The 24111-nt window shown below is 48.5% G+C and overlaps 1 protein-coding gene and 1 pseudogene across 1 annotated transcript; one reads left to right on the top strand and one right to left on the bottom strand.

The window, feature by feature from the left end:
- Positions 1-226: 226 nt before the first annotated feature.
- Positions 227-6702, bottom strand: LOC147526011 (olfactory receptor 14J1-like; annotated as a pseudogene).
- Positions 6703-12398: 5696 nt separating this feature from the next.
- Positions 12399-23706, top strand: LOC147526010 (ELKS/Rab6-interacting/CAST family member 1-like). Its single transcript, XM_086630591.1, is given in 8 exon segments — positions 12399-12419; positions 13138-13489; positions 13492-13651; positions 13653-13889; positions 13891-14446; positions 14901-15367; positions 16047-16087; positions 23543-23706. Coding segments are annotated over 8 exon segments (1998 nt in total).
- Positions 23707-24111: the final 405 nt, after the last annotated feature.

The following is a 24111-nucleotide window of genomic DNA, read 5'->3' as shown; positions in this document are numbered from 1 at the left end:
ATCACCATCTATATGATTTTAAATGACATAAATTAAATTGATCTTCCCTAAGACAGCTCTTCTTTGTCCGTGACAGTAATTGGTAAGTGATGTCCTTGTCTTTCACCCATGAGCTAGTCCATCTTATTTTCTCCCTTTGTCTGTGAGTCGGGGAGTGTTAGTGAAGAGCCGGTTCAGTGTCTGGCTGCTGGCCAAGGCTGACCACTACAGGACCACCACATCAGGGCTAGCGTGTCTCATTTTGTCTCTGAAGCACCAGAAAGACCCTGACAGGCAGGAGAGAGTCCTGCAGAGTCCAGAAAGATGGTTCGGTCCTGGAGCACATTAGTTCCAGAAAAGGCTGAGAGCTGAGTTTTTGAGAAATCTCTCAGAGCCAAACACCAATCCCTCAGAGCAAGGACCCAGGCCAGTTGGTGGGATCTCAATCACTGGAAATTTTAAAAAATTGTTGAAACAGGGCCGTGAGCACTCGTCTACCTGGAGCTCTCTGAGAACGGCTGTTGTTAACAGTCCAGATGTGGCAAAAGTACAGGACTTTGTGCTGAGTGTCAAACTAGACTGTTCCTGACCTCAGCTTTGGAAGAAAAGCCCAAACTCCAGACATTGGCACTGAAAAATCCTCTTTTATTAAAGATATGGACATGAGACGTCAGTGTACCATCGTGTCAGATACATGTGCAAAGACCACGGGTGAGACAGACTGGGTTCCTGCCTCTGGAGAACTGGAGTGAATGCAGACATTCCTGAACACACGTGATTATCAGAGACTGAAAGCACAAAGCACAGGATGATCCCGAGGTGTGAAGAGATGTGGGAAGCCCTTGCTGCTGAAAGACCACTGATTGAATCAGCTTCTTCAGTGCATCTTTGAGCTTCTGGCTCCTCATGCTGTAGATGAGAGGGTTCACTGCTGGAGGTACCACTGAGTACAGAACTGACACCACCAGATCTAGAGATGGAGAGGAGATGGAGGGGGGCTTCAGGTAGGCAAACATGGCAGTGCTGAAACATAGAGACCACGGCCAGGTGAGGGAGGCACGTGGAAAAGGCTTTGTGCCGTCCCTGCTCAGAGGGGATCCTCAGCACAGCCCTGAAGATCTGCACATAAGATGAAACAATGACCACAAACACCCCAGAATACACAAGCACCAAACACAAGAAGCCCAAGTTCCCTGAGGTAGGAGTGTGAGCAGGAGAGCTTGAGGATCTGGGGGATTTCACAGAAGAACTGGTCCAGGGCATTGCCGTGGCAGAGGGGCAGTGAAAATGTATTGGCCGTGTGCAGCACAGCATAGAGAAACCCAGTGGCCCAGGCAGCTGCTGCCATGTGGACACAAGCTCTGCTGCCCAGGAGGGTCCCGTAGTGCAGGGGTTTGCAGATGGCAACGTAGCGGTCGTAGGACATGATGGTAAGAAGGGCAAACTCTGCCCCAAGAAAGAAGGAAAACAGTAAGACCTGTGCAGCACATCCAGAGTAGGAAATCTCCCTGAGGGTGCCCCTGGGAACAGGGGCTCTGCAGGAGTCAGTCTTGCTCTCAGCTGCCCTGTCCTGGTACCTCTTTGAGCTGGACAACGATTGCACTCAATATTCCCTGAGAAGAAAGGAGACACTGCTGAGAGCAGAGGAATCTGGTTTCCGAGTGCAGCTCTCCAAACCCTCCATCCTGACTTATGGCAGATGAGGAGGATCTCCGTGCTCCCCTGCCAGCCAGGGACACAGAGGGCTCCTGGCAGCTGCCCACATACTCCATTCAGCAGCATTTCCATACCCTTGGCATCAAGGTGTCATCTCCATGGGCTGCTGGATAAGAAAGAGGCCATGGGGGAGATGTGCCTTTCTAGGGGGCAGCCTGTGACTGAGCGGGACCCCACACCTGCCCCGGGGAAGCAGCTGGATGTCATTGAAGATGAGGTATCCTGGAGGAAGGGTAAGCTCAAAGTGCTCCTGCCAAGGGAGTCAGGACAGACAGACACAGCTGGACACATGTTTTCTCGTCATGCCAGGGCTGCTGGGAAGGAAACTCATGATCAAGCTCCTGTGACATTAAGGGTGGGAGTATCTGCTGGGTGGGAGAGGAGACCAGGAGTTGCTCTGGGGAGCGTGTCTGCACTGCAGAGGATGGCAGGGAGACACCGAATCCCCCTCCCATGGCATTTCTGGCAGCAGCTCCCTCTCCCTCCCTGCCCATCTCGCTGCCTGAAGCCGTCCCTGCTGGGACCTGTCTCTCTGTCCCCAGGTCTCCTCCCTGCCAGTGCTCCCCGCCCTCACCCCACGCACTGTGTGCTCAGCCCTTCCCTACAGACCCCTCCTGGCAGCAGGGCACTGACCAGAGACATCTCCGTGTGTGCAGGGGCTAAGGAGCAGCTCAGACAAGTGCTAAAGTGACCCCAGAGCTGCTGTGGGGACACATCTGCCCCCAGGGGTCAGAGGGGCTGGGGCACTCTCATGCAGACCCCTCTGCCCACCACGGCTTGAAGGGTCGGTGACAGGGAGTTTTCCCAATTCCATCACATCATCACTCACCATTCTTAGTTTCGTCTTCGTCCCTGCCCACCTTCTTGCTTCCTAGACATTTTCCTCCTTTTCATGGATATTTTCCACATGCTTCCCTGTCACATAGTTTTCCTCACAGCAAATTCTGAGAGACCCCATCCCACTGTCCGTGCGCTCAGTTTTGCCCCACAGAAAACTCCCGTGGAAGGGCACTGTCTCGGGACATCTCCCTGCTTGAGGTTGCAAAGAGCAGGTCAGACAGGTGATGTTTCCAGCCCGGTGTCCTGGTTTTAGCTGGGACAGAGTCAGCTCCTCTTTTTAGCAGCCAGAAGAGCTCCGTGTTTTGGTTTACTCAGAGGCTCGCTCTGAGAACGCTGATAGCAAGTTGATGTTTGTGGTTGGAACGTGAGACTCCAAGGCTTTTCAGTGTGCCGGAGTGCAGAAGCACGGCGGGATAAGGGGGAGCATAGATGGGACAAGGGGACACGATTCCCCTTGGATTTGTGGTGGAACTTAAGATTGAGGCCAAACTGGCCAATCAGTATTCCATATCATGCAGCGTCATGCCCAGTTAAAAGTGAGGGCAGCGGCAAGAAGGGCTTTTGCCCTTCCGGGACTCTCACTTTGGGCTCTCAGAGTGTTTCTCTCTCTCTCTCTCTCTGTTCGGGGCCTCCCATTCGTCCGGGATGCGGTATCGACTTTTATCTATTTCGGGATTGCAGCTTTGGAACGAGACGGCTCGGCCAAGGGGTGGTGAGCATCACACCGTACATCACTCGTTTGCATATGTTTATCCTTGCACATATCTCTCTATATATTGGTAGTGGTAGCAGTAAATTGTTCTTATCTCAACCCTCGGGTCTCTTTTCTTTTTCTTCTTTGATTCTCTCCCTCATCCCTGGGGTGGGGAGGGTGAGAGGTCACTGTGTAGGGTTTAGTTGCCGGATCGGCCTAACCCACGACACACGGGATGCTGGTGCTGCCCATAGGCTGAGAGGCAGGTGAAGGCAGTTTATGAGGTTCCCAGCAGACCTACTGATCATGTCATCTATTGATTCAGAATCCCAGTCACTTCTCAAAAGTCAGCAGCTCCCTTTCCCATTACACCCCACAGCATGACATTGAAGACTAAGGGAAGCACCTTCCTTTCCAGGTAGCCCCTGCGTGGACCTTGCTCTTGAAACATCCCCTTAGAAATGCCCTGGGGGTGATCTGGAGCTGTGAGCAGCCCTGACCCACACAGCACCCTTTTGACAGCAGAAGGACCCTCTCCTCCCAGGAGTGGCTCCTTCCACCCACACTTCTCCCCCAGCGCCGTGGGGAGCTCCCCGGGCAGCTGAGTGCTGACCCTGGCAGGCGGCAGAGTCCCTGCCCCAGCACACAGCCCCTGGGGTGCAGGGACCCTGCTGGGAAGGCAGCCCTGGGCACCCCTGGCTGCACACCCACCTTCACACCCTGCAGCCGTCGCTGGCAGAAGGCAGCTGTCATGTCCTGTCCCTCTGATGGTGCAGCAGGGAAGCCCTGCTTTGGAGCTTGTCCTCCTCCTCCATAGAAGTTTGGAGATTCCTGCTGGCAGACACCACAGGATGTGGGCTATCCCAGGTTATGAGATCCATCCCCGAACTGTAGCTGCATTGCCCTGCACCCAGGGGCTTACCATATCAAGGGCTGTGAAGATTTCTCCTCCGGTGAGCTCTCAGCATCCTCCAACTCTCAGCCATCTTTAACCTCTCTCCTCCTCCCTTCTCCCCTGGGTGCCCGCAGGCAGTGCCCCCAGCCCTGCTCCTGGGCACAGCTGTCTCTCTGCAGCGCTGCCCGCTTGCCAGGAGCCCTCCTTCCCAGGAGCCTGGCCAAGCTCAGCAGCAGAGGATCAGCCCAGGGTGTCACTGTCTCTTCCCTCTCCACCCTACCCCACGCTTCCTCCAGATGTCCTTGTGGTTCCCAGGAAAATAGGGAAACGGCTGAAGTAACCACTGATCTTCCCTCTCTCACCTCTGCAGAAACTCTGTTTTCCAGCAATGTTTTCTGCTCTCAGAGACAGTTGGGTTTAACAATTCCCTTTCCTTTTCCCACCATTACACAGGACATCTGGGCAGTGACAGGGAGGGACGTCCTTTACCTGTGGGAGGAAGGGATTCTGCTGAGTCAATGGAGGCATCTCATGCAGGGTTTGTGGTCCTGAGGCTGGAAGGAGTCTCACCTCTTTCTCATAAATAGCACATTTTTAGTAGAACCATTCAGTTTCATGGCCAGATCCATGCAGCAGTGGGAGCTACATTAGATGTCAACGTTCTCCAGCACAAGGGCGTATGGGTTTGCTGGGAGAACAGGGGATCTACAGGAAATCTGACCTTATTCTTTGTGGCAGCAAACAGACACCGCAGGGCATCTCAGAAAGATCCCGTGTCTGTGTGCAAGCAAATGAGTCCCACGACTGCAGCGAGGCCAGTCTGTCCCATCCCTACCCAGCAGGTGCAGGCAGTCCATGAACAGGAAGCACATCACACCAGGGTCTCCACTCCTGGACCTGCGCTCTCAGCCTCTGCTGGTTCTTCTCTCCCCAACCCTTTACTCACCCCTTGATGATACAGTCAAGGAACAGGGCAATGATACCCACAGTGTGCCTGGATCATGGCATGGCAGGAGCTCACTGGGAAGCTCCACAGGAACAGGAAAGCATTGAGGGGGTGGGTGGAGGGGATCACTTCAAAGGAGGAATTTAGAAACAAGGATAGTTGTGGGCAACCAAAGGTTCCTGCAGTGGATACTTGCAAGGGAAGTCAGGGGCACCAAGATGAGCTGTGATTGCTGAAGTTACAGATGAAGAATAAGCAAAAATAAGGAGTGGCACTGCTCCACTTAGGAAGGGAAGATGTAGACAGGTGTGAGGCAGCCATCTTTTTCTCAGGGAGTGGCTGAGCATTGGTCTGTCTGTGAGAGGTGGTGAGCGATCGCCTTTGCATCACTGATTTATTTTTCTTCTTCCTTTTTTCCTTCACTTATTAAACTACTTTTATATTAAGACATGAATTTTCTCACTTTTGCTGTTTCTATACTCTTCCCCCATCTCACTGAATGTTGGGGGTTTGTGAGTGAGCAGATGTGTGGTCTTAGCTGCCAGCCAATGTGAGTCCAGCACAGCTCTGTATCATTTTTGAAAGCTCATGGAGATGAGAACTCCCTGGCAACTTGGAAAAAGTAAATATTTCATGGATCTTTCAAAGACGCTCAAAGGATTCGCAGGGGAACTAAAGGCTGTTCAAACTGCCTTTGACTGAGGAGTGTGTCACAGAGCATGTCCTCTGGGATATCATTTCTGGGCTTCTAAAAGACAAGGTGAATGGGTTAACCCAAAGTAGACCCTGCCTGACCAGCCTTATTGCTTTCTATGATGAAAAGACTGCACTTCTTGATGAGGGAGGAGCAGTGGCTGTCCTTTGCAAGGCTTTAAACACTGTCCCAGGCAATAGTCTTGTACCCAAGTTTGGGCATTATGGTCTGGATCAGTGGCTAAATAGATCACCAACAAATAGACCTAAATTCTTGTAAACACTGGGCTCAGAGTGCTGTGGAGAATCGGTGTTACTGTGCCTGAAGGCCTCTGACAAAGAGGGTACTGCATGGATGTTTCCTGTGGCCTGTCCTTTTCCATATGTTGTAGGGGAGATGGAGAAGTTGACGTGCAAATGTCATTTGGGTCCACTGATGGAATGACTTTCCATTGATTAATGCTGTACTGATCGGTTGCTCGAGTTTTGCTCTCTCAGCGAGCGTGCAACTGGTGATTTGCTGGTGGCAACACTGAACGTGAGAAGAGGAAAACCTTGAGTGCAGCTGGACTGGGCACAGGGTTTCAGAGCTGGTAGAACCAAGCTAGGACTATGGTTCAGCAGATGGACTGGATATGATGGTTCAGAACTGATGGAGCAGAGCTGGGACTTTCCAGAACTGAGTCAGCAGAAGCTCGGGACTTTGGGTGGACAACAAGAAAGCGAATGTGCAAGATGTGAGAAGAGGAAGACTTAATGGGGAAGGCAGACCACCAGAGCGACCTCCCAGCTGCCATGTGCAGGTGCGACAGCAGGAATCTTATATAACAGAAAAGGTGGAGTGTTGTACCACTCCTCCTGCCACATACGGGCCCTACGTGGAGGGACGAAGGGTATGACATAGCCTGCTGGGGTACGGGTTGAGACACACTCCATCATTGTCGTCTCCACAGGGACACCTGCTGCGTGAAGTGTCTGTCAGCCTCCACCTCAAAGCACAACAATATCGAAGAGTCGACCATGGCCATCGCATCAGGAGCGGTAGTGCTGGCGAGTCTGTGAGTAGGTTTGGGTGAGAACAGCATGGAGGCAAACTGCTTGTAGGGTTTCTAGGCACGCACATATATAATACGTGCAATCAATACACCTCTTAACTCCTGCCTTCTGTCCTGCGTGCGGTGAGTGACTGAGACGTACTCACAGCACGAAGCGAGCGTGGAGTCATGATCCGCGTTCTGTTCTCCCATGAGGTAAACAGCCGGAGATGGACGAAGCGATTGAAAAATGAGAGTGAATGAGTTTCTTTTGCTGACTAATAAATAGTGCTGGTATTGAGCTTTACCACGTGTGCACATCTCCTTGTCAAATCCCTGAACCTACCTAAAACACATGTGTTTAGTGATTTCAAGGAGATGACAGAGCAGTGTCCATTTGGAGCACCATCAGCAGTTTGCACATCAGTTCATGTGTGAGAAGGACAGCAAACTCAGCAGTCCTATGGATTGAAATAGCTGTCCAGACCTTAGCTTAGATGTAGCTCCAGCACACGGAAGGCCTCTTAACATCTGAAGGCAGTGGTGGATGTTGTAGCTGCAAGTGGTCTCAGCTTGAAGAGCTTTCGAAAAAATTAGCTCTGATACAAGAAGAACTCAACAGGTAGTGCAATATCTGGGAATCTGAGGGAGATTGTCACGTTATGAGGTCAGAAAGACCAGTGTATCAGTGTCCCAATTCAGGTGAGACCCTTTTGTTCTACTCCCCCTGCCTTTCCTTGACAGCCCACGAAATCGGAGGGTGTTTGCCTAACCTATTCAGGGACCCCACCAGCAGTACTATGGGCCAAATTCCTTATATTAATTCAGAAGTTTCTGGAAACATATATGTAATTTTATTACATATGTTCGTGACAGGATACAGGTTCGAAGACAGACGGTGATAGTGACTGACTACGAAAACAGATTTGATTAGAGTACTGCAGGGATAACACTCAATAGCTGCAAGGTGTGAGTAACTAAGCGCGCACAACACAGAGCTCTGACCCAACAGGCGTCCCTATGGGGAGGAAGAGAGGTCCAGCCCGTCGGCTGATCCCAGACCTTTTGATGGAAGTCTTTGCCCCTAACATCCCCCTTCTCTTTCGCCATTTTATACTATTTCATTGCTTTCAGGTGGAGCTTGAGTGACTCTAGTCATACATACCTTTGTTAGGATTGGTGTAATTTTCCTCGCGTCGATTTAAAGGTACAGGCAAAAAGAAATTCAGGGCGCCTGCTCAGTGAGGGGTGGTCGCAGCCCAGAAGCAGGTAGCCTTCGAGGTGGAGGTGTGTTGTAGTATTATAATGACATAATGAGCAAAGTTCACCCCAAGGCCAGTCATTTGGCAACTTGTTAAATACTAACAGGCCCAAATGGCCCAGGCGAATGCTTGGCCAGGTTCCCCATTGTTGAGGTGAGTGCTGCGACCCATCTTCCTTGACAGTTTTGCGGTTCCCTTTGCCAGCCATTCCTCTATCCCTGAGAACAGGGACGAGCCGTGGTACCTTCGTACCACCCTGCTCCCCGTTTCAAGGACATTGTACGTTCTGTTCGGCCAGGGCAGACCTTGGTCATGCCAATGGCATTGTGTTCCTGGGAGCAGCAGCCGCACTTTGCCTCAAAGCTACCATTAATATTACAGCTTTTGAGCTGAACTTTGGGAAGCAGTATTTTTCCCTTTTCCCAATTTGGGTTATTTTCTCACACATGAGCATATGTAATAAAATTCGTAATATATAAAAATATAAGTTTCCAGAAACTTCATAACTGATATAGAGAATAGAAGGGATTTGGTCCATTGCGCTGCCCGTGAAGTCCCTGAACAGTTTAGGTGGACACCCTCTGACTTAGCAGGCTGCTCGGGGGAGCAGGCAGGCCCAGTACGAGGGTCTCATCTTCCTTGGGAAGCTGGTAGACTGGTCAAATTGCTCCCTGACCTCTATTGGTTTTGTTATAAAACTTTGACGAAATAATCAAGTAGAAAAGTTAGATAGAAAACTGAAAAGCAAAATGTGTAAATTCGGATTGTTAAGTTTAATAAGTAACTATAGAAACCTCACTAGAAAATTACTGGATGTTTTAAACCAAGGAACATAGCTTGTTCCCACCAGCCCGCTGCTGGATCTCTATGTGCATTGTTTTAAGCAAGAGAACCATGGAGCTCTCGCCAGCCAACCACTGGGAGTTGTTTTACTGGATTAGGAAACGAAGTGGTCACGGACACCAGTTCTGCTTGAAACTCCTCTTCGTTACCCCTTCCCATCTTGATTTGAATAGCAAGGATTGTAATCAGCAAAAATAAGTAGAATTAACCCATGATTGTTATAGGGTAGGAATACTGATAAGGTGATGTAACTAGCGAAACCAATCATGTTAGAGGTCAGATTTAAGAGCGAGAATAATATGGAATTTTATGTAAATAACTTATATAACAATCATTCAACAAAAAAGTGTATAAAAACCTATGGATTTGGATGCTAAGGCGGACTTACTTGGACAGAGCTACCCCTGTGTCCCTGGGGGAATAGCGCTAATAAGGAGTGCCTGTTTATCTACCTTGTGTAGAATTTTAGGTAGGTGAATTTTATTCCTGGCTGGTAACAGTTTTACTGGTAACAGTTCTGTCGGTCCAGATGGGACCTTGCGAGTGAGACTGGAAGAGATTGAGCGCTGATCGAACTCCGCGGGCGCCGAGGAATTCTTGGGGAGGACCATCACCCTCGACTCATAAAGCTGCTTGCAATGTTCCTCGGAAAATGTTAAGGCACTTCTTTCAGAATTGGATGGCACAGCCTGCCCATAAGGTGCAGCAAAAGCTACACAGGGTTGGGCTCGGAGGACACCCGCGGGGCAAGGTTGGGCTTGGAGGGCACCTGCTGGGGCAGCGTTTGGCTCGGAGGTACCCAGTGCGGCAGCGTTGGGCTTGGAGGGCACTTGCTGGGGCAGTGTTGGGCTTTGAGGGCACCCGCTGGGGCAGCATTGGGCTTCGAGGGCACCCGCTGGGGCAAAGTTGGGCTTGGAGGGCACCTGCTGGGCAGGGTTGGGCTCCGGGGGCACCCACTGGGGCAACGTTGGGCTCGGAGGGCACCTGCTGGGCTGCGTTTGACGCCCCGGCATCTGCCCGTGAGTCAAAGGCAAAAGCTGTTGCTGGGTCGGACTTGGTTTGGTGACTCTTTGAGTACTTGGGCTGTTCACTCCTTGGAGCACTTGGTTTGGGATTTGTGTATCCTGTCTGGGACCAGTTTCTGAGTATTTTGTCCGGTGTTTGTTTATCGTGTGATCTGTCTGTTGTATTTGTTTTATGAATATTCTCTTGAATATTTGCTTATAAAGTATTTTGCTTGGTGTTTGTCTTTTGGGTATTCTGCTTGGTGTTTCTTTTAAGTGTTTTCTTTGATAATTGTCTTTTAAATATTTTGTCGTGAGATGGCATCAGGACTTGGAGAATTGTTTAAGAGCAAAAGTTGTTGGAATGATTTGTAGGTAATATTGGATAACTTATTAGACAGTACTGAAAGGCAGATGGTGTTAAAAACTGGAAAAGCACAGACAGAGGCAGTACTTATGATTAATGTGCTTTCTGGAAGCTTGAACAGAATTTTCCTTCGGGAGACCCTCAGTGGGACCCGAATGAAACAGAACACGGGACAAGATTAACTCGATACTAAAAATGGGTGTTATATGGAATAAAACAGGCAATGCCAAAAGCTTTGAATTGGTTTAAACTATATGAAGTAAAACAAGGTAAGAATAAATCTCCCTCTGTGTCCTTTAAAAAAAAAAATTGAAAGAGACTTCTAAAAAAAATAATAAAAATACACTGACTTGAAATTGGAGACGGAGACAGAACAATGGGCTCTGATTTTTATGGGGTAGTCAGTTCCTGATATAAGGAGAATGCTCCAAAAATTAAAAGGGTTGCCCTAAATTGAAAAGAAGTCAGTGAGAAGCTGCAAGAATGATGACCTGAGATGAATGAAGGGGACTGGAGGGGAGCCCAGCTGAGCCTCTGGTTACAATTAAGCTGAGAGATAATAAAGGTGAATTTTTAGTAGATACTGGAACAAGATATTCTGTTTGGAAACTTGTAAAGGAAAATTGGGAAATAAAATGGTTAATATGATTGAAGCGACCGGAAACAAACAAAAAAACCCCATTCCTTCAACCCCTAGATATAAAATTCAGAAATAAAGTGATTACACACGAATTTTGTACATACCAGAATGTCCAATACCTTCGTTGGGACAAGATTTGCTATCCAATTAAATGCACAAATAGTTTTTGAAGAAGGAGAAATCCTTTTAAAAATTCCAGAGTCCAAACCAGGGGAAACATTGATGATACAAGAAAAAGCCAAAGGAGAAATCCCACAAGGAATAGATGAGGCTGTCATATCCGCGGTCTGGAACACAGACCGACCTGGGAAATCCCAGCCAGCGCAGCCCGTGAAAATAGAATTGAAAGAACAGGCAAAGCCAGTAAGAATCCAACAGTATCCAGTTAAACCTGAGATCAGACAAGGAGTTCAGAAATTAATTGATAAATTTTTGGAATATGGGGTTCTTGAAGAATGTGAATCAGAATATAATACTCCAGTTTCACCAGGAAGGAAACCCTCAGGAGAATAGAGATTGGTTCAGGACTTAGGGGCCATATATCAGAGAGTTAAAGACACACATCCTGTAGTTGCAAATCCAGGTACGCTTTGAACAGCGCGGAGAGAAAATGATCAGTGGTTTCCAGTGCTTGATGTAAAATATGCTTTTTTTGTCTACCCTTGGAAAAGGAAAGTCAGAAACTGTTTGCTTTTGAGTGGGAAAATCCACAGACGGGATGAAAAATGCAGTTAACATGGACGAGACTACCACAAGGATTCAAGAATAGTCCAACAATTTTCGGAAACTAACTGGCAAAGGAACTTGAACGATGGAAACAAAATGACACAGACCCAAAACCTGGCCATCTGCTTCTGCAATATGTGGACAACATCCCGATCGCTACTGAAGAAAGATCAACGTGTAGAAAGGTAACAACAGACCTTTTAAATTTTCTTGGACTAAATGGGTATAAAATGTCTAAAATAAAGCTCAGACAGCGAACCAGACTGTGATATATCTGGGATTTGAAATCTCCAAAGGACAATGACAGTTGGGAACAGACCATAAAGAAGCAATCTGGGTTGTCTCTGAGCCAAGAAATGTCCATGGACTGAGAGCCTTCTTGGGAATGGCTGGGAGGTGCCTGGATCAGGAATTACGGTCTGACAGCTCAACCCTCGTACGAGGCCCAGAAGGTGGTACCGTTTGTACGGGGCCGGAACAACAAAGGGCCTTTTGGGAACTAAAACAGGCCTTGATGGCGGCACCAGCACTGGGGCTCCCAGACTGATGAACCAAAGATTTCCAGTTGTTTGTTCAGGAAAGGCAACGTGTCACCCTCGGAGTGCTGACCCAGAAGATGGGGAGCTGGAAAAGACCAGCTGGATGTTTCTCCAAACCACTGGACACCGTAAGCAGGGGGTGCCCTACTCGCCTCCGAGCAGTCGCTGCGACAGTGATGCTCGTGCCAGAGGCTGGAAACTGACTGTGGGAAGAACAGGAATGGCGTATGTGCCACAGATGGTAATGACCGTGTTAGAACAAGAGGGGCCATTGGCTACCCCCTAGTAGGGTGGTGGAATACCAAGTAGTCCTGACAGAGCAGGATGATGTAATTTTGAAAACAACTAACCTCATCGACCCTGCAGTCTTTTTAAGCTCTGCACAGGAAGAAGGACAAACAGAACATGACTGGCAACTATCGACCACGTGTTCCAGCTGAGAGGACTTAAAGGACACACCGCTGGAAAATTCTGATTGGGAGCTGTACACAGATGGCAGGAGCTTCGTGGAAAATGGAATGCGTTGTTGCTCACCAGCCTGGGCTGCAGCTCTAAGGATGCTGTTGCATCTTCCACAGTCAGGAGGAAATGGCCTGCCTTTTGTAGGCAGGGTCTATACCTTAGTTAATTAGTTAATTATATTCAATTCAAGCCAGCTGGGTAATAATAATTGGATGCCATAATTCCCCTTTTTGTTTTACAGTTTTTGTTTTCAAAGTTTTCAAGAAGGCTTTGCGGTGAGCAGAGACCCAGTTCATTCATTCCGACTCCAGCACGCTTCCCTCCCGCGAATGCCATGTGGGGCTTGCAGCTTTACCTCTTCACCAAAGGACTCTCGCTCTGACCCTGGCTCCAGCTCTGGCTCCGGCTCTTTTGGCTCTGGCTCTGGCTCGGGCTCTGGCTCCAGTGAGGGAGTCGGGGTCCGGGGTCTCTCAGACGTATCACGTCGGGGTCACCAGTTGTTGCTCACCAGCCTGGGCTGCAGCTCTAACATTGCCAGTAGTGGAGTTGCCAGTGATACTATTGCATTTGGAGAGCACCACCTCCCTCCAGTGAGCATGGCATCCACCGTGCCTCACTCGCTGCGTCAGGCCAGGGATAACACAATAATGGATCTGCAGACGCAACTCAAGGAAGCGTTGGGGGAAAACGATCTGCTGCGCAAGGATGTGGAGGTGAAAGAAAGCAAGCTGAGTTCTTTCATGAACAGCATCAAGACCTTCTGGAGTCCTGAGCTAAAAAAGGAGAGAGCTCTGAGGAAAGATGAAGCTTCAAAAATCACCATTTGGAAGGAGCAGTACAGAGTTTTGCAAAAGAAAACCAGCATATGCAGATGACTATCCAGGCTCTCCAAGATGAGCTTCAGATCCAGCGGGACCTGTACCAGCTCTTCCAGCAGGACAGCAGCACGAGAACCAGTGAGCCCTTTGTGGCAGACCTGACAGAGGAAAACTTCCAACAACTTCATGCAGAACGAACGCCAGGCCGAGGAACTCTTCCTGCTACGGAAAACCTTAGAAGAGATGGAACTGCGCATTGAGACGCAGAAACAGACCTTAAATGCACGTGACGAGTCCATCAAAAAGCTGCTGGAGATGCTGCAGGATAAAGGTCTGTCCGCAAAAGCCACCAAAGAGGATCATGAGTGAACAAGACGGTTGGCTGAGGCAGAGATGCACGTGCACCACTTGGAGAGCCTTCTTGAACAGAAGGAAAGAAAACAACATGCTGAGAGAGGAAATCCATCGTCGATTTGAAAATGCTCCTGACACGGCCAAGACAAAGGCTCTGCAAACTGTTATTGAGATGAAGGATTCAAAGATTTCTTCCATGGAGTGTGGCCTCCGGGATTTGGAAGAGGAGATTCAGATGTTGAAGTCAAATGGAGCTCTGAGCACAGAGGAACGTGAAGAAGAAATGAAGCAAATGGAGGTGTACCGCAGTCATTCCAAATTTATGAAAAATAAGGTAGAGCAACTGAAAGAAGAGCTAAGTGCCAAAGAGGCTCAAGGGGAGGACCTGAAAAAAAGAGTGGCTGGTCTTCAGGCCGAGATTGGTCAGGAGAAACAGGAGCTGTCCCGCAAAGACATCGAGTTACTGGCCTTGCAGACGAAGCTGGAGACCCTCACAAATCAGTTCTCTGACAGCAAGCAGCATATTGAAGTTCTGAAAGAGTCTCTTACAGCTAAAGAGCGAAGAGCTGCCATCCTACAGACAGAGGTGGATGCTTTACGATTACGTCTGGAAGAGAAAGAGACTATGCTAAATAAGAATCATAGAATCATAGAATCGTTAGGGCTGGAAGGGACCTTCAAAGGCCATCTAGTCCAACCCCCTGCAAGGAACAGGGATATCTCCAACTAGATCAGGTTGCTCAGGGCCTCGTCCAACTGGGCCTTGAATGTCTCCAGGGATGGAGCATCCCCACCTCTCTGGGCAACCTGTTCCAGTGTTCTACAACTCTCATGGTAAAAAATTTTTTCCTAATATCCAACCTGAATCTACCTCCCTCTATTTTAAAACCATTACCCCTTGTCCTATCACAACAGGCCCTCCTGAACAGCCTCTCCCCATCTTTCTTGTAGGCCCCCTTGAGGTACTGGAAGACCGCTATAAGGTCACCCGGAGCCTCCTCTTCTCCAGGCTGAACAGCCCCAACTCTTTCAGCCTGTCCTCATAGGAAAGGTGCTCCAGCCCTCTTATCATCTTTGGCCCTCCTCTGAAGAAGACAAAGCAGATTCAGGAGATGGCAGAGGAGAAGGGGACTCAAGCAGGAGAGATCCATGACCTCAAGGACATGTTAGAGGTGAAGGAACACAAAGTTAATGTTCTTCAGAAGAAGACTGAAAACCTTCAAGAACAGTTAAGAGACAAGGAGAAGCAAATGAGCAGTTTAAAGGATCGGGTGAAATCCTTGCAGGCTGACACCACAAACACTGACACTGCCTTGACCATGCTGGAAGAAGCACTGGCAGAAAAAGAAAGGACCATTGAGTGCCTGAAGGAGCAACGTGACAGAGATGAACAAGAAAAACAAGAAGAGATCGACAACTACAAAAAAGACATTAAGGTTCTGAAAGAGAAAGTCAGCGTTTTACAAGGAGATCTCACAGAGAAAGAGCCATCCTTACTGGATCTGAAGGAACATGCTTCATCCTTAGTTTCATCAGGTCTGAAGAAAGATTCAAGCCAGCTGGGTGATAATAATTGGATGCCATAATTCGTTACACAGGATAAGCAGTGACAATTGAAAATTCTGTTATAAACCCAAATTTGTTACCTTGTACAATTTCAGCTCAAAAAGCAGAGCTGATAGCTTTGAGCAGACATTAGAACTAAGCGAGAAAATGAAAGTAAATATTTGGACTGATTCAAAATATGCGTTTGGTGTAGTACATGTCCATGGAATCCTACAGAAAGAAAGAGGATTACTATCCTCTCAAAGAACAAACATCAAATATAAGGAAGAAATTTTACAATTAACATGAGCAGTTCAGAAGACGACTAAGATAATAATCATGCACAGTAAAGCACACCAGTCAAAAAAAAAAAAAAAACCAACAAAATAATTATAAGAAATAATTTAGCAGATGGAACTGCAAGGGAAATTGCAAAAAAGAAATGTTTTACAAATGGCATTAATTCCTACTAAAACTATTACCTTACCAAGAGATAAACCTAAATACTCAGAAGAAAATGAAAAATTAAAGAAAGTTACTAAATACAAAGAAAATTTGACAGGATGGTGGATGACAATAACAAGTCAAGTAGTAATCCCACCATCTTTAATGAGAAATAATACAAAAAAAACCATAAGGAATGTCACTGGAGAGCAGAAGCATTGGTAGCTCTCTTGAGACACAGTCTCAATAAAAACGCTAGAAATAGCTAAAATGAGAACCGCAAAATGTGAGATATGTTTGAAAAACAATCAGTTATAAAGAGAAAAGTTCAATTGGGAATATTGAAACGGGAATGGAACCAGGAGATTACTGGCAAGTAGATTTTTCAGAACTACCCCGGCAACCTGGGTATCGATACATTCTGGCAGGGGCTGACACTTTTACAGGACAGCCGGAAGCTTTTCCCTGTCGAACCAACCAAGCAAAGGAAGTCATTCAGTGGCTACTGCAAGAAATTATCCCGAGATTCGGGGCACCCACTGGAATTTCCTTGGATAGAAATTCACATTTCATTGCAAAAATAGTACAGGGTTTTAATAAAATTTTGGAAATTACTTGAGATTTACACACACCTTGGAGACTGCAATCTAGTGGGAAGGTAGAAAGAATTAATCAAACATTGAAAAGACAAATTAATAAAATATGCAAAAACAAAAACAACAAAACCCCAAAACTAATTTGAGATGACCTCAGGCACTCCACTAGCCCTTTTATGAATTAGAGTTCAACCAAAAAGTGGAACATTAGTCAGTCCATGTGAATTATTGTATGGAAAACCTTAGGAGTCCCCTTATGAGCCAAAATTTGAATATGCATTTAAAAAGAAAACGAGATACATATATAACTATCTGCTTTCTTTAGGAAAGACTCTAACTGTGCTTCAGGGTGTGGCTGTATAGAGCAAAACCTCTGTCTTTGGAGAATCCAGTGCACGATTTCCAAACAGGAGATTATGCCTGTGTGAAAACGTGGACTTCTGAACCTCTTCAAGAAGATTGGAAGGGACCTTTTCAAGCACTGCTGATTGCCTTCACCGCCGTCAAGACTGCTGAATCGGATACTTGAATACACGACACAAGAGTAAAGAAAGCTCCACCATTTGTGGAAAATTGTGAATAGGGATCCCGAGACCTTAAAATTGCCTTTGAAATATGTTTAATTTTGCCCACCATTCTGAAATTTTAGAAAATGAATACTGTAGTGAAGATTAATGTTAGTGGGAGCCTGGTTCGAGATGAAAATAGAACAACAGGAAGTATCAGTGTAATATGAAAATTCATTAAAACTGAAATATAATTTTACTCAAATTCCTGACTTTAATATAGACAAATTGCAGGTGAATTGGGGGAAAAAAAAAAAGATTAAAAATATGTTTAAAGTTAGATGCAGAAGTAAATGAAGGTCAATATTTTTGTGGTTAAGATATGGAAAATCAGACTATAAAATCTTTGCAGTAAAAGTTCAAGTCCCTACACAGGCCAAATAGGAAAGAAAAATAATAATTGTGATGGGTTGATGTAAAGGGGTTCTGGTGGCAGGAGAGGGGTTTTGCTCCCTGTGACTTCGCCAGTTTTGGAGCTGGGTCAGACCCGGTTCTGGCCACCAGATCGGACCCCCATCCCCCTCGGGTTGAGCCAATAGGGCGCCTCTGCGAATTGCCCTATTTAAGTCAGGACAAGGAACCGGAAAAGGTGCTTCGCCCAGGATCGAGCAGAGAAGGGAGGAGGGCACTGCCCCCGCTCCCTGGCTCCCGGCCGGGCAGCTGCCTGCGTCGGGCCGGTGCGCCCACGGAGAATGGCGGCGGCGAGCCGGCTGGGGAACTCGGGGGCACCCCACTCCCAGGGTGCCCACTGGGCTGAGTTCACCGGAGAGGACTGAGATCTGAGAGAAACAGCCGCATCGACAGCAGGTCAGTGAGGATGGAGCGGGACTCACTCTGGAGAAGTCTGTGGATTTTCCTTGTGCGTAGGGGATCCACTGGAGCAGGGGAAAAGTGTGTAAGGACTCTGCTCTTTAAGAAAGGAGCGGCAGGAACACCATGGATGAACTGACCTGCACCCCCATTCCCTGCCCCCTGCGCCGCTGGGGAGGAGGTAGAGCCGGGAGGAAAAGGAAGGGGGAGGGGTGTTTTTAAGATCTGGCCTTGTTTTCTCTCTGTCCTCTCAAGTAACCGGTTTTGTTTCCCTTTGTCCTTTTTAAGTAACTGTTAATAAAATGTTTTGCTTTAAGAAAGCCCAGTCTGTTTTGCCCGGGACCATGGTAAGATGGAACATGACTCAGACTTACCAGAGAAAGTAGAGGAAGGCACTCAAGAACTTCAGCAAGAAAGTTGGATAGATAAAATTAACAGATTAGGATGGAATTTGAGTTCTTGGAAAAAATAATTAATTAGCACTGCAATTGTCTTATTAATAATATTTTCGGTGATTATTTTGATTTGTTATTTTTTCAAAAAACAGTTAAATAACAAGACTGCATTTAATCAGATGATTATCCAGGCAGTGGCCAGACAGCAGGATGAAACAGAATCAATCCCAAGGCTCCCACCAGCACACAGTGAATGAAGTGCTACAACTTTAAGCATTAAGATGAATTTATTGAAATGATTTTCAAAACTTTCAAAGGGGGGAAATGTTACAAAACTTTGACAAAATAATCAAATAGAAAAGTCAGATAGAAAAACTGAAAAGTAAAATGAGTAAGTTTGGATTGTTAAGTTTATAAGTAACTATAGAGGCCTCACTAGAAATTACTGGATGTTTTAAACCAAGGACCATAAAGACCCTGCCAGCCCGCTGCTGAATTTCTGTGTGTGTTGTTTTAAGCCAGAGAACCATGGAGTTCTCACCAGCCAACCACTGGGAGATCTTTTATTGGATTAAGAAACAAATGAAGTGGTCACGGACACCAGCTCTGCTTGAAACCCCCCTTCGTTACCCCTTCCCATCTTGATTTGAATAGCAAGGATTGTAATCAGTAAAAATAAGTAGAATTAACCCACGTTTGTTATAGGGTAGGAATACTGATAAGGTGATGTAACTAGTGAAACCAATCATTTTAGAGGTCAAATTTGAGAGCAAAAATAATATGCAATTTTAGTAAAAGAACTTCTGTAACGATGATTCAACAAAAGAAGTGTATAAAAACCTACGGATTTTGATCCCAGAGAGCCTGGGAGGAGTTGTTTCATAGTCCTGCAGCTGACATTGCACATCCTCACATCACAGTGCCCCACGAAGATCCCTGAGCACTGTGTGAAGGACAGGATCCCTTCCCAGGGGCTGGGAGTCACTACTTGGCCCTTTGGCTCAAGGCAGCACATCCAGGTTTACTCTGGATCTGTTCCACCTTTTCCTTGCCTTTGCCTACCTGTCATCTCTGCCTCCAGTTTTCTGCTGTAACCAGCACCTGGGGAGGCTTTGTCAGTGATGGTCCTCAGGGGGATCCATTAACACTGCAAGAAACTTTGGAGTTTGCCTCTGACTTTGGTTTTCTGAGAAGCGCCTGCAACTTCCTCTGTCTGAGGTTCCTGGAGTCAGCACCAAACCCACCAGAGGGGTCATTAAAATGTCTGGGCTGGTCCTGTGCTGCTGAGCTGGGCCGGGCTCCTGGGATGGAGGGAGCTCCTGGCAAGCGGGCAGCGCTGCAGAGAGACAGCTGTGCCCAGGAGCAGGGCTGGGGGCACTGCCTGCGGGCACCCAGGGGAGAGGGGGGAGGTGGAGAGAGGGTAAAGGCAGTCAGGACTCAGGAGATGCTGGGAGCTCAAAAGAGGAGAACTGTTTGCAGCCCACGACACAGCAAGTCTCTGGGTGCGGGGCAGGGCAGCTGCAGTTCGGGGAGGGATCGTGTGAAGCTGGAACAGCCACAGCCTGTGGGATCTCTCTCTTCTATGGAGGAGGAGGACACGCTCCAGAGCAGGGCTGCCCTGCTGCATCATCAGAGGGACAGGGCATGACGGCTGCCTTCTCCAGGGACGGCTGCAGGGTGTGAAGGTGGGTGTGCAGCCAGGGGTGCCCAGGGCTGTCCTTCCCAGCAGGGTCCCTGCACCCCAGGGGCTGTGTGCTGGGGCAGGGACTCTGCCGCCTGCCAGGGTCAGCACTCAGCTGCGCGGGGAGCTCCCCACGGCACTGTGGGGAGAAGTGTGGGTGGAATGGGTGACCGCAGTCAGGGCAGGGTAGGGTCCTTCTGCTGTTGAGAGGGTGCTGTGTGGGTCAGGACTGCTCACAGATCCTGATCACCCCAGGACATTGGCAGAGGCAGCATCTCATGAGAAATGTCAAAGCATTTGACATTCATCTTCTTAAAGATGAAGACTTTTCCTGGGTCTGTGATCTCAGCTTTCTTCCAAGGCATAGGGGAAACATGCTGTCAAGACTGAATAAGTCTCTGAGACTCTTGAACCATTACACTGAGGGATCAACAGATCTGTCAGAAGCCCATAAGTGCCTTCCCCCACACTCTACCTACAGGCAGCACCATCATCACCTTTGCTTGCAGCATCAGTGCTTATCTGACTACTCCTCAGCCCCTGCACACCCAGAGATGCCCCTGGGCAGTGCCGGCTGCAGAAGGGGTCTGCAGGGCAGAGCTGAGCACACAGCGGGTGGGATGGGGTCTGTGAGCACTGACAGGGAGGAGACCTGGGGACAGAGAAACAGCCCCGGCAGGGAGAGCTCCAGGCACAGAGAGCCAGGCCACTCCTCTGCATCAAGAAAAACATCTATAGATATGTCAGTGATAAAAAGAGATCTAGGGAAAATGTTGGCCCTCTCTGGAAGGAAACGGGGGACCTGGCTACCGGGATATGGAGAAGTCTGAGGTTCTCAAGGACTTCTTTGCCTCAGTCTTCACTGCACGAGCTCCAGCTGCACAGCCCAAGTCAGAAGGCAAAGGCAGGGACTGGGAGAATGAAGAACCGCCCACTGTAGGAGAAGACCAGTTCTGAGATCATCGAACCTGAAGGTGGACAAGTCCATGGGACCTGATGAGGTGCATCCGTGGGTCCGGAGGGAACTGGCAGATGAAGTTGCTAAGCCACTGTCCATCATATTTCAGAAGTTGTGGCAATCTGGTGAAGTTCCCAATGACTGGAAAAGGGGAAACATAGCCCCCATCTTTAAAAAGGGAAAAAAGAAGACCCAGGGAACTACAGGCCAGTCAGTCTCACCTCTGTGCCCAGCAAGATCATGGAGCAGATCCTCCTGGTGACTATGCTAAGGCACCTGCAAAAAAAGGAGGTGACTGTTGACAGCCAACATGGCTTCACTAAGGGCAAATCCTGCCTGACTAATTTGGTGACCTTCTATGATGAGGTTACAGCATTGATGGATCAGGGAAGAGCAACTGACATCATCTACCTGGACTTATCCAAAGCATTTGATACTGTCCCACATGACATCCTTGTCTCTAAATTGGAAAGGCATGGTTTTGATGGATAGACCACTCGGTGGATAAGGAATTGGCTGGATGGTCAAAGAGTTGTGGTTAACGGTTCAAAGGAATTGGCTGGATGGTCAAAGAGTTGTGGTTAACGGTTCAATGTCCACGCGGAGGCCAGTGACGAGTGGTGTTCCTCAGGGGTCAGTACTGGGACCAGTGCTATTTAACATCTTTGTTGGCGACATGGACAGTGGGATCAAGCGCATCCTCAGCAAGTTTGCAGACAACACCAAGCTGTGTGGTGTTGTGGACATGCTGGAGGGAAGGGATGCCATCCAGAGGGACATGGACAGGCTGGAGAGGTGGGCCTGTGAGAACCTCATGAAGTTCAACAAGGCCAAGTGCAAGGTCCTGCATGTGGGTCGGGGCAATCCCAAGCAAGTACAGGCTGGGTGGAGAATGGATTGAGAGCAGCCCTGAGGAGAAGGACTTGGGAGTGCTGGTGAGTGAGAAGCTCAACATGAGCCGGCACTGTGCGCTGGCAGCCCAGAAAGCCAACCGTGTCCTGGGCTGCTGTTGTGGGTTATGCTGAACGCCCCCTACACACACAGCCGGTCACTCATCCTCCCCAGCCCCAGGAATGAGGGAGAGAATTAAAGGAGAAAACATGAAACCCGTGGGTTGAGATAAGAACAATTTAATACAGATGATTTAATACACAGGGTAGGTGCTCACCACCCCTCGTATGCGAAGCCCGTCTCGTCCGAAGCTGCAATCCCGGACGAACGCGAGGCCCCGAAATAGAGAGGGGGGAGAGAGAGAGAGAGAGAGAGAGAGAGAGTGCTCGAGAGTGGGAGTGCTGGGAGAGAGAGAAAAGAAAGAAAAACAATAGAGCAACAGCGCAGCAAGTGCAGAAGAGCAAAAGCGGCGAAAGAGCCAAAGCGCCAAAGCCCGTCTGTCCGGCTGCCCATCACTGTTATACTGGGCATGGCGCTGCATGATATGGAATACTGATAGGCCAGTTTGGCCTCAATCTTAAGTTCCACACCAATCACAAGGGGAATCGTGTCCCCCTTGTCCCAACTATGCTCCCCCCTTATCCCGCCGTGCTTCTGTACTCCAACACTGAAAAGTCCTTGGAGTCTCACGTCCAACCACAAACATCAAATTGCTGTCAGCATTCTTCTCAGAGCGAGCCTCTGAGTGAAACCAAAACATGGAGCTCTCTGGCTGCTAAAAAGAAGAGCCAACTCTGTTCCAGCTAAAACTAGGACAGCTGCATCCAAAGAAGAGTGACCAGCAGGTCGAGGGAGGTGATTCTGCCCCTCTGCTCTGCTCTCATGAGATCCCACCTGGAATACTGTGTCCATCTCTGGAGTCCCAACATAAGAAGGACATGGAGCTGCTGGAGCGAGTCCAGAGGAGGCCACGAAGATGATCCGAGGGCTGGAGAACCTCTGCTATGAAGGAAGACAGGCTGAGAAAGTCCGGACTGTTCAGCCTGGAGAAGAGAAGGCTCCGGGGTGATCTTATTGCAGCCTTCCAGTACCTAAAGGGGGCCTACAGGAAAGCTGGAGAGGGACTTTTTACAAGGGCGTGTAGTGATAGGACACGGGGCAATGGATTAAACTGAAAGAGGGCAGATTTAGATTAGACATAAGGAAGAAATTTTTCACTCAGAGGGTGGTGAGGCAGTGGCATAGGTTGCCCAGAGAAGCTGTGGCTGCCCCATCCCTGGAAGTGTTCAAGGCCAGGTTGGATGAGGCTTTGGGCAACCTGGTGTAGTGGAGGGTGTCCCTGCCCATGGCAGGGGGGTTGGAAGTAGATAATCTTTGAGGTCCCTTCCAACCCAAACCATTCTATGATTATTGATTCTATGATCACTCTCTGCTCAGCTGTACGGGGAAAGGAAAGAGAGAAGAGTTTGGAGTAACGAACTTTCAAATTGGGCCCTTCTCAGATCACAAAAGTTCAGTTTCTTTTCCAGTACATTGTTAGTGAGATCATGCTCCAGCAGAGAGAGGTGTGGTAAGCACAGGTCACTCGTGGGCAGAGCAGCTCTCCTGACTCTGTATTAGGGCAGAGGGAGACCTTCTGTTCCTCGGGGCTCACCAGTGTTCAGGCTGAGAGCAATGATGAGGATTTCTATCCCTTCCAAGAAAGTGCCCTCACTCAGCAGCAAACCTCAGCTGACAGAAGGAAATTGAATGAAGTAATTTTGAGGGAATTTTTTTGGAAACAGCAGAGTACTGTCTCGAAGAAGCCTACCCTAACTTGTCAATGTTGTCTTCACTTTCGACAGGCCCCCATGCCCAGAGTGAACAAATGTCCAACAGCAGCTTCATCACCCAGTTTGTCCTCCTGGCATTCGCAGACACATGGGAGCTGCAGCTCTTGACCTTCTGGCTCTTGCTGGGCATCTACCTGGCTGCCCTCCTGGGAAACGGCCCATCATCACACCCATAGCCTGTGACCACCACTCCACACCCCCATGTACTTCTTCCTCCTCAACCTCTCCCTCCTTGACCTGGGCTCCATCTCCACCACTGTTCCCAATGCCATGGTCAATTCCTCTGGGACACCAGAGACATCTCCTACTCAGGGTGTGCTGCCCAGCTCTTTTTTTCCTCTTCTTGATGTCAGCAGAGTTTATCTTCTGACCATCATGTCCTACGACCGCTACATTGCCATCTGCAAACCCCTGCACTACGGGACCCTCCTGGGCGGCAGAGCTTGTGCCCACATGGCAGCAGCTGCCTGGGCCACTGGTTTCTCCATGCTGTGCTGCACACGGCCAGCACATTTTCACTGCCCCTCTGCCACGGCAATGCCCTGGACCAGTTCTTCTGTGAAATCCCCAGATCCTCAAGC

This window comes from Tauraco erythrolophus, unplaced genomic scaffold (genome assembly GCF_009769465.1).
Source record: "Tauraco erythrolophus isolate bTauEry1 unplaced genomic scaffold, bTauEry1.pri scaffold_40_arrow_ctg1, whole genome shotgun sequence".
Taxonomy (NCBI): domain Eukaryota; kingdom Metazoa; phylum Chordata; class Aves; order Musophagiformes; family Musophagidae; genus Tauraco; species Tauraco erythrolophus.
The sequence above is the reverse complement of the archived record's forward strand: the minus strand, read 5'-3'. Positions and strand labels throughout refer to the sequence as shown.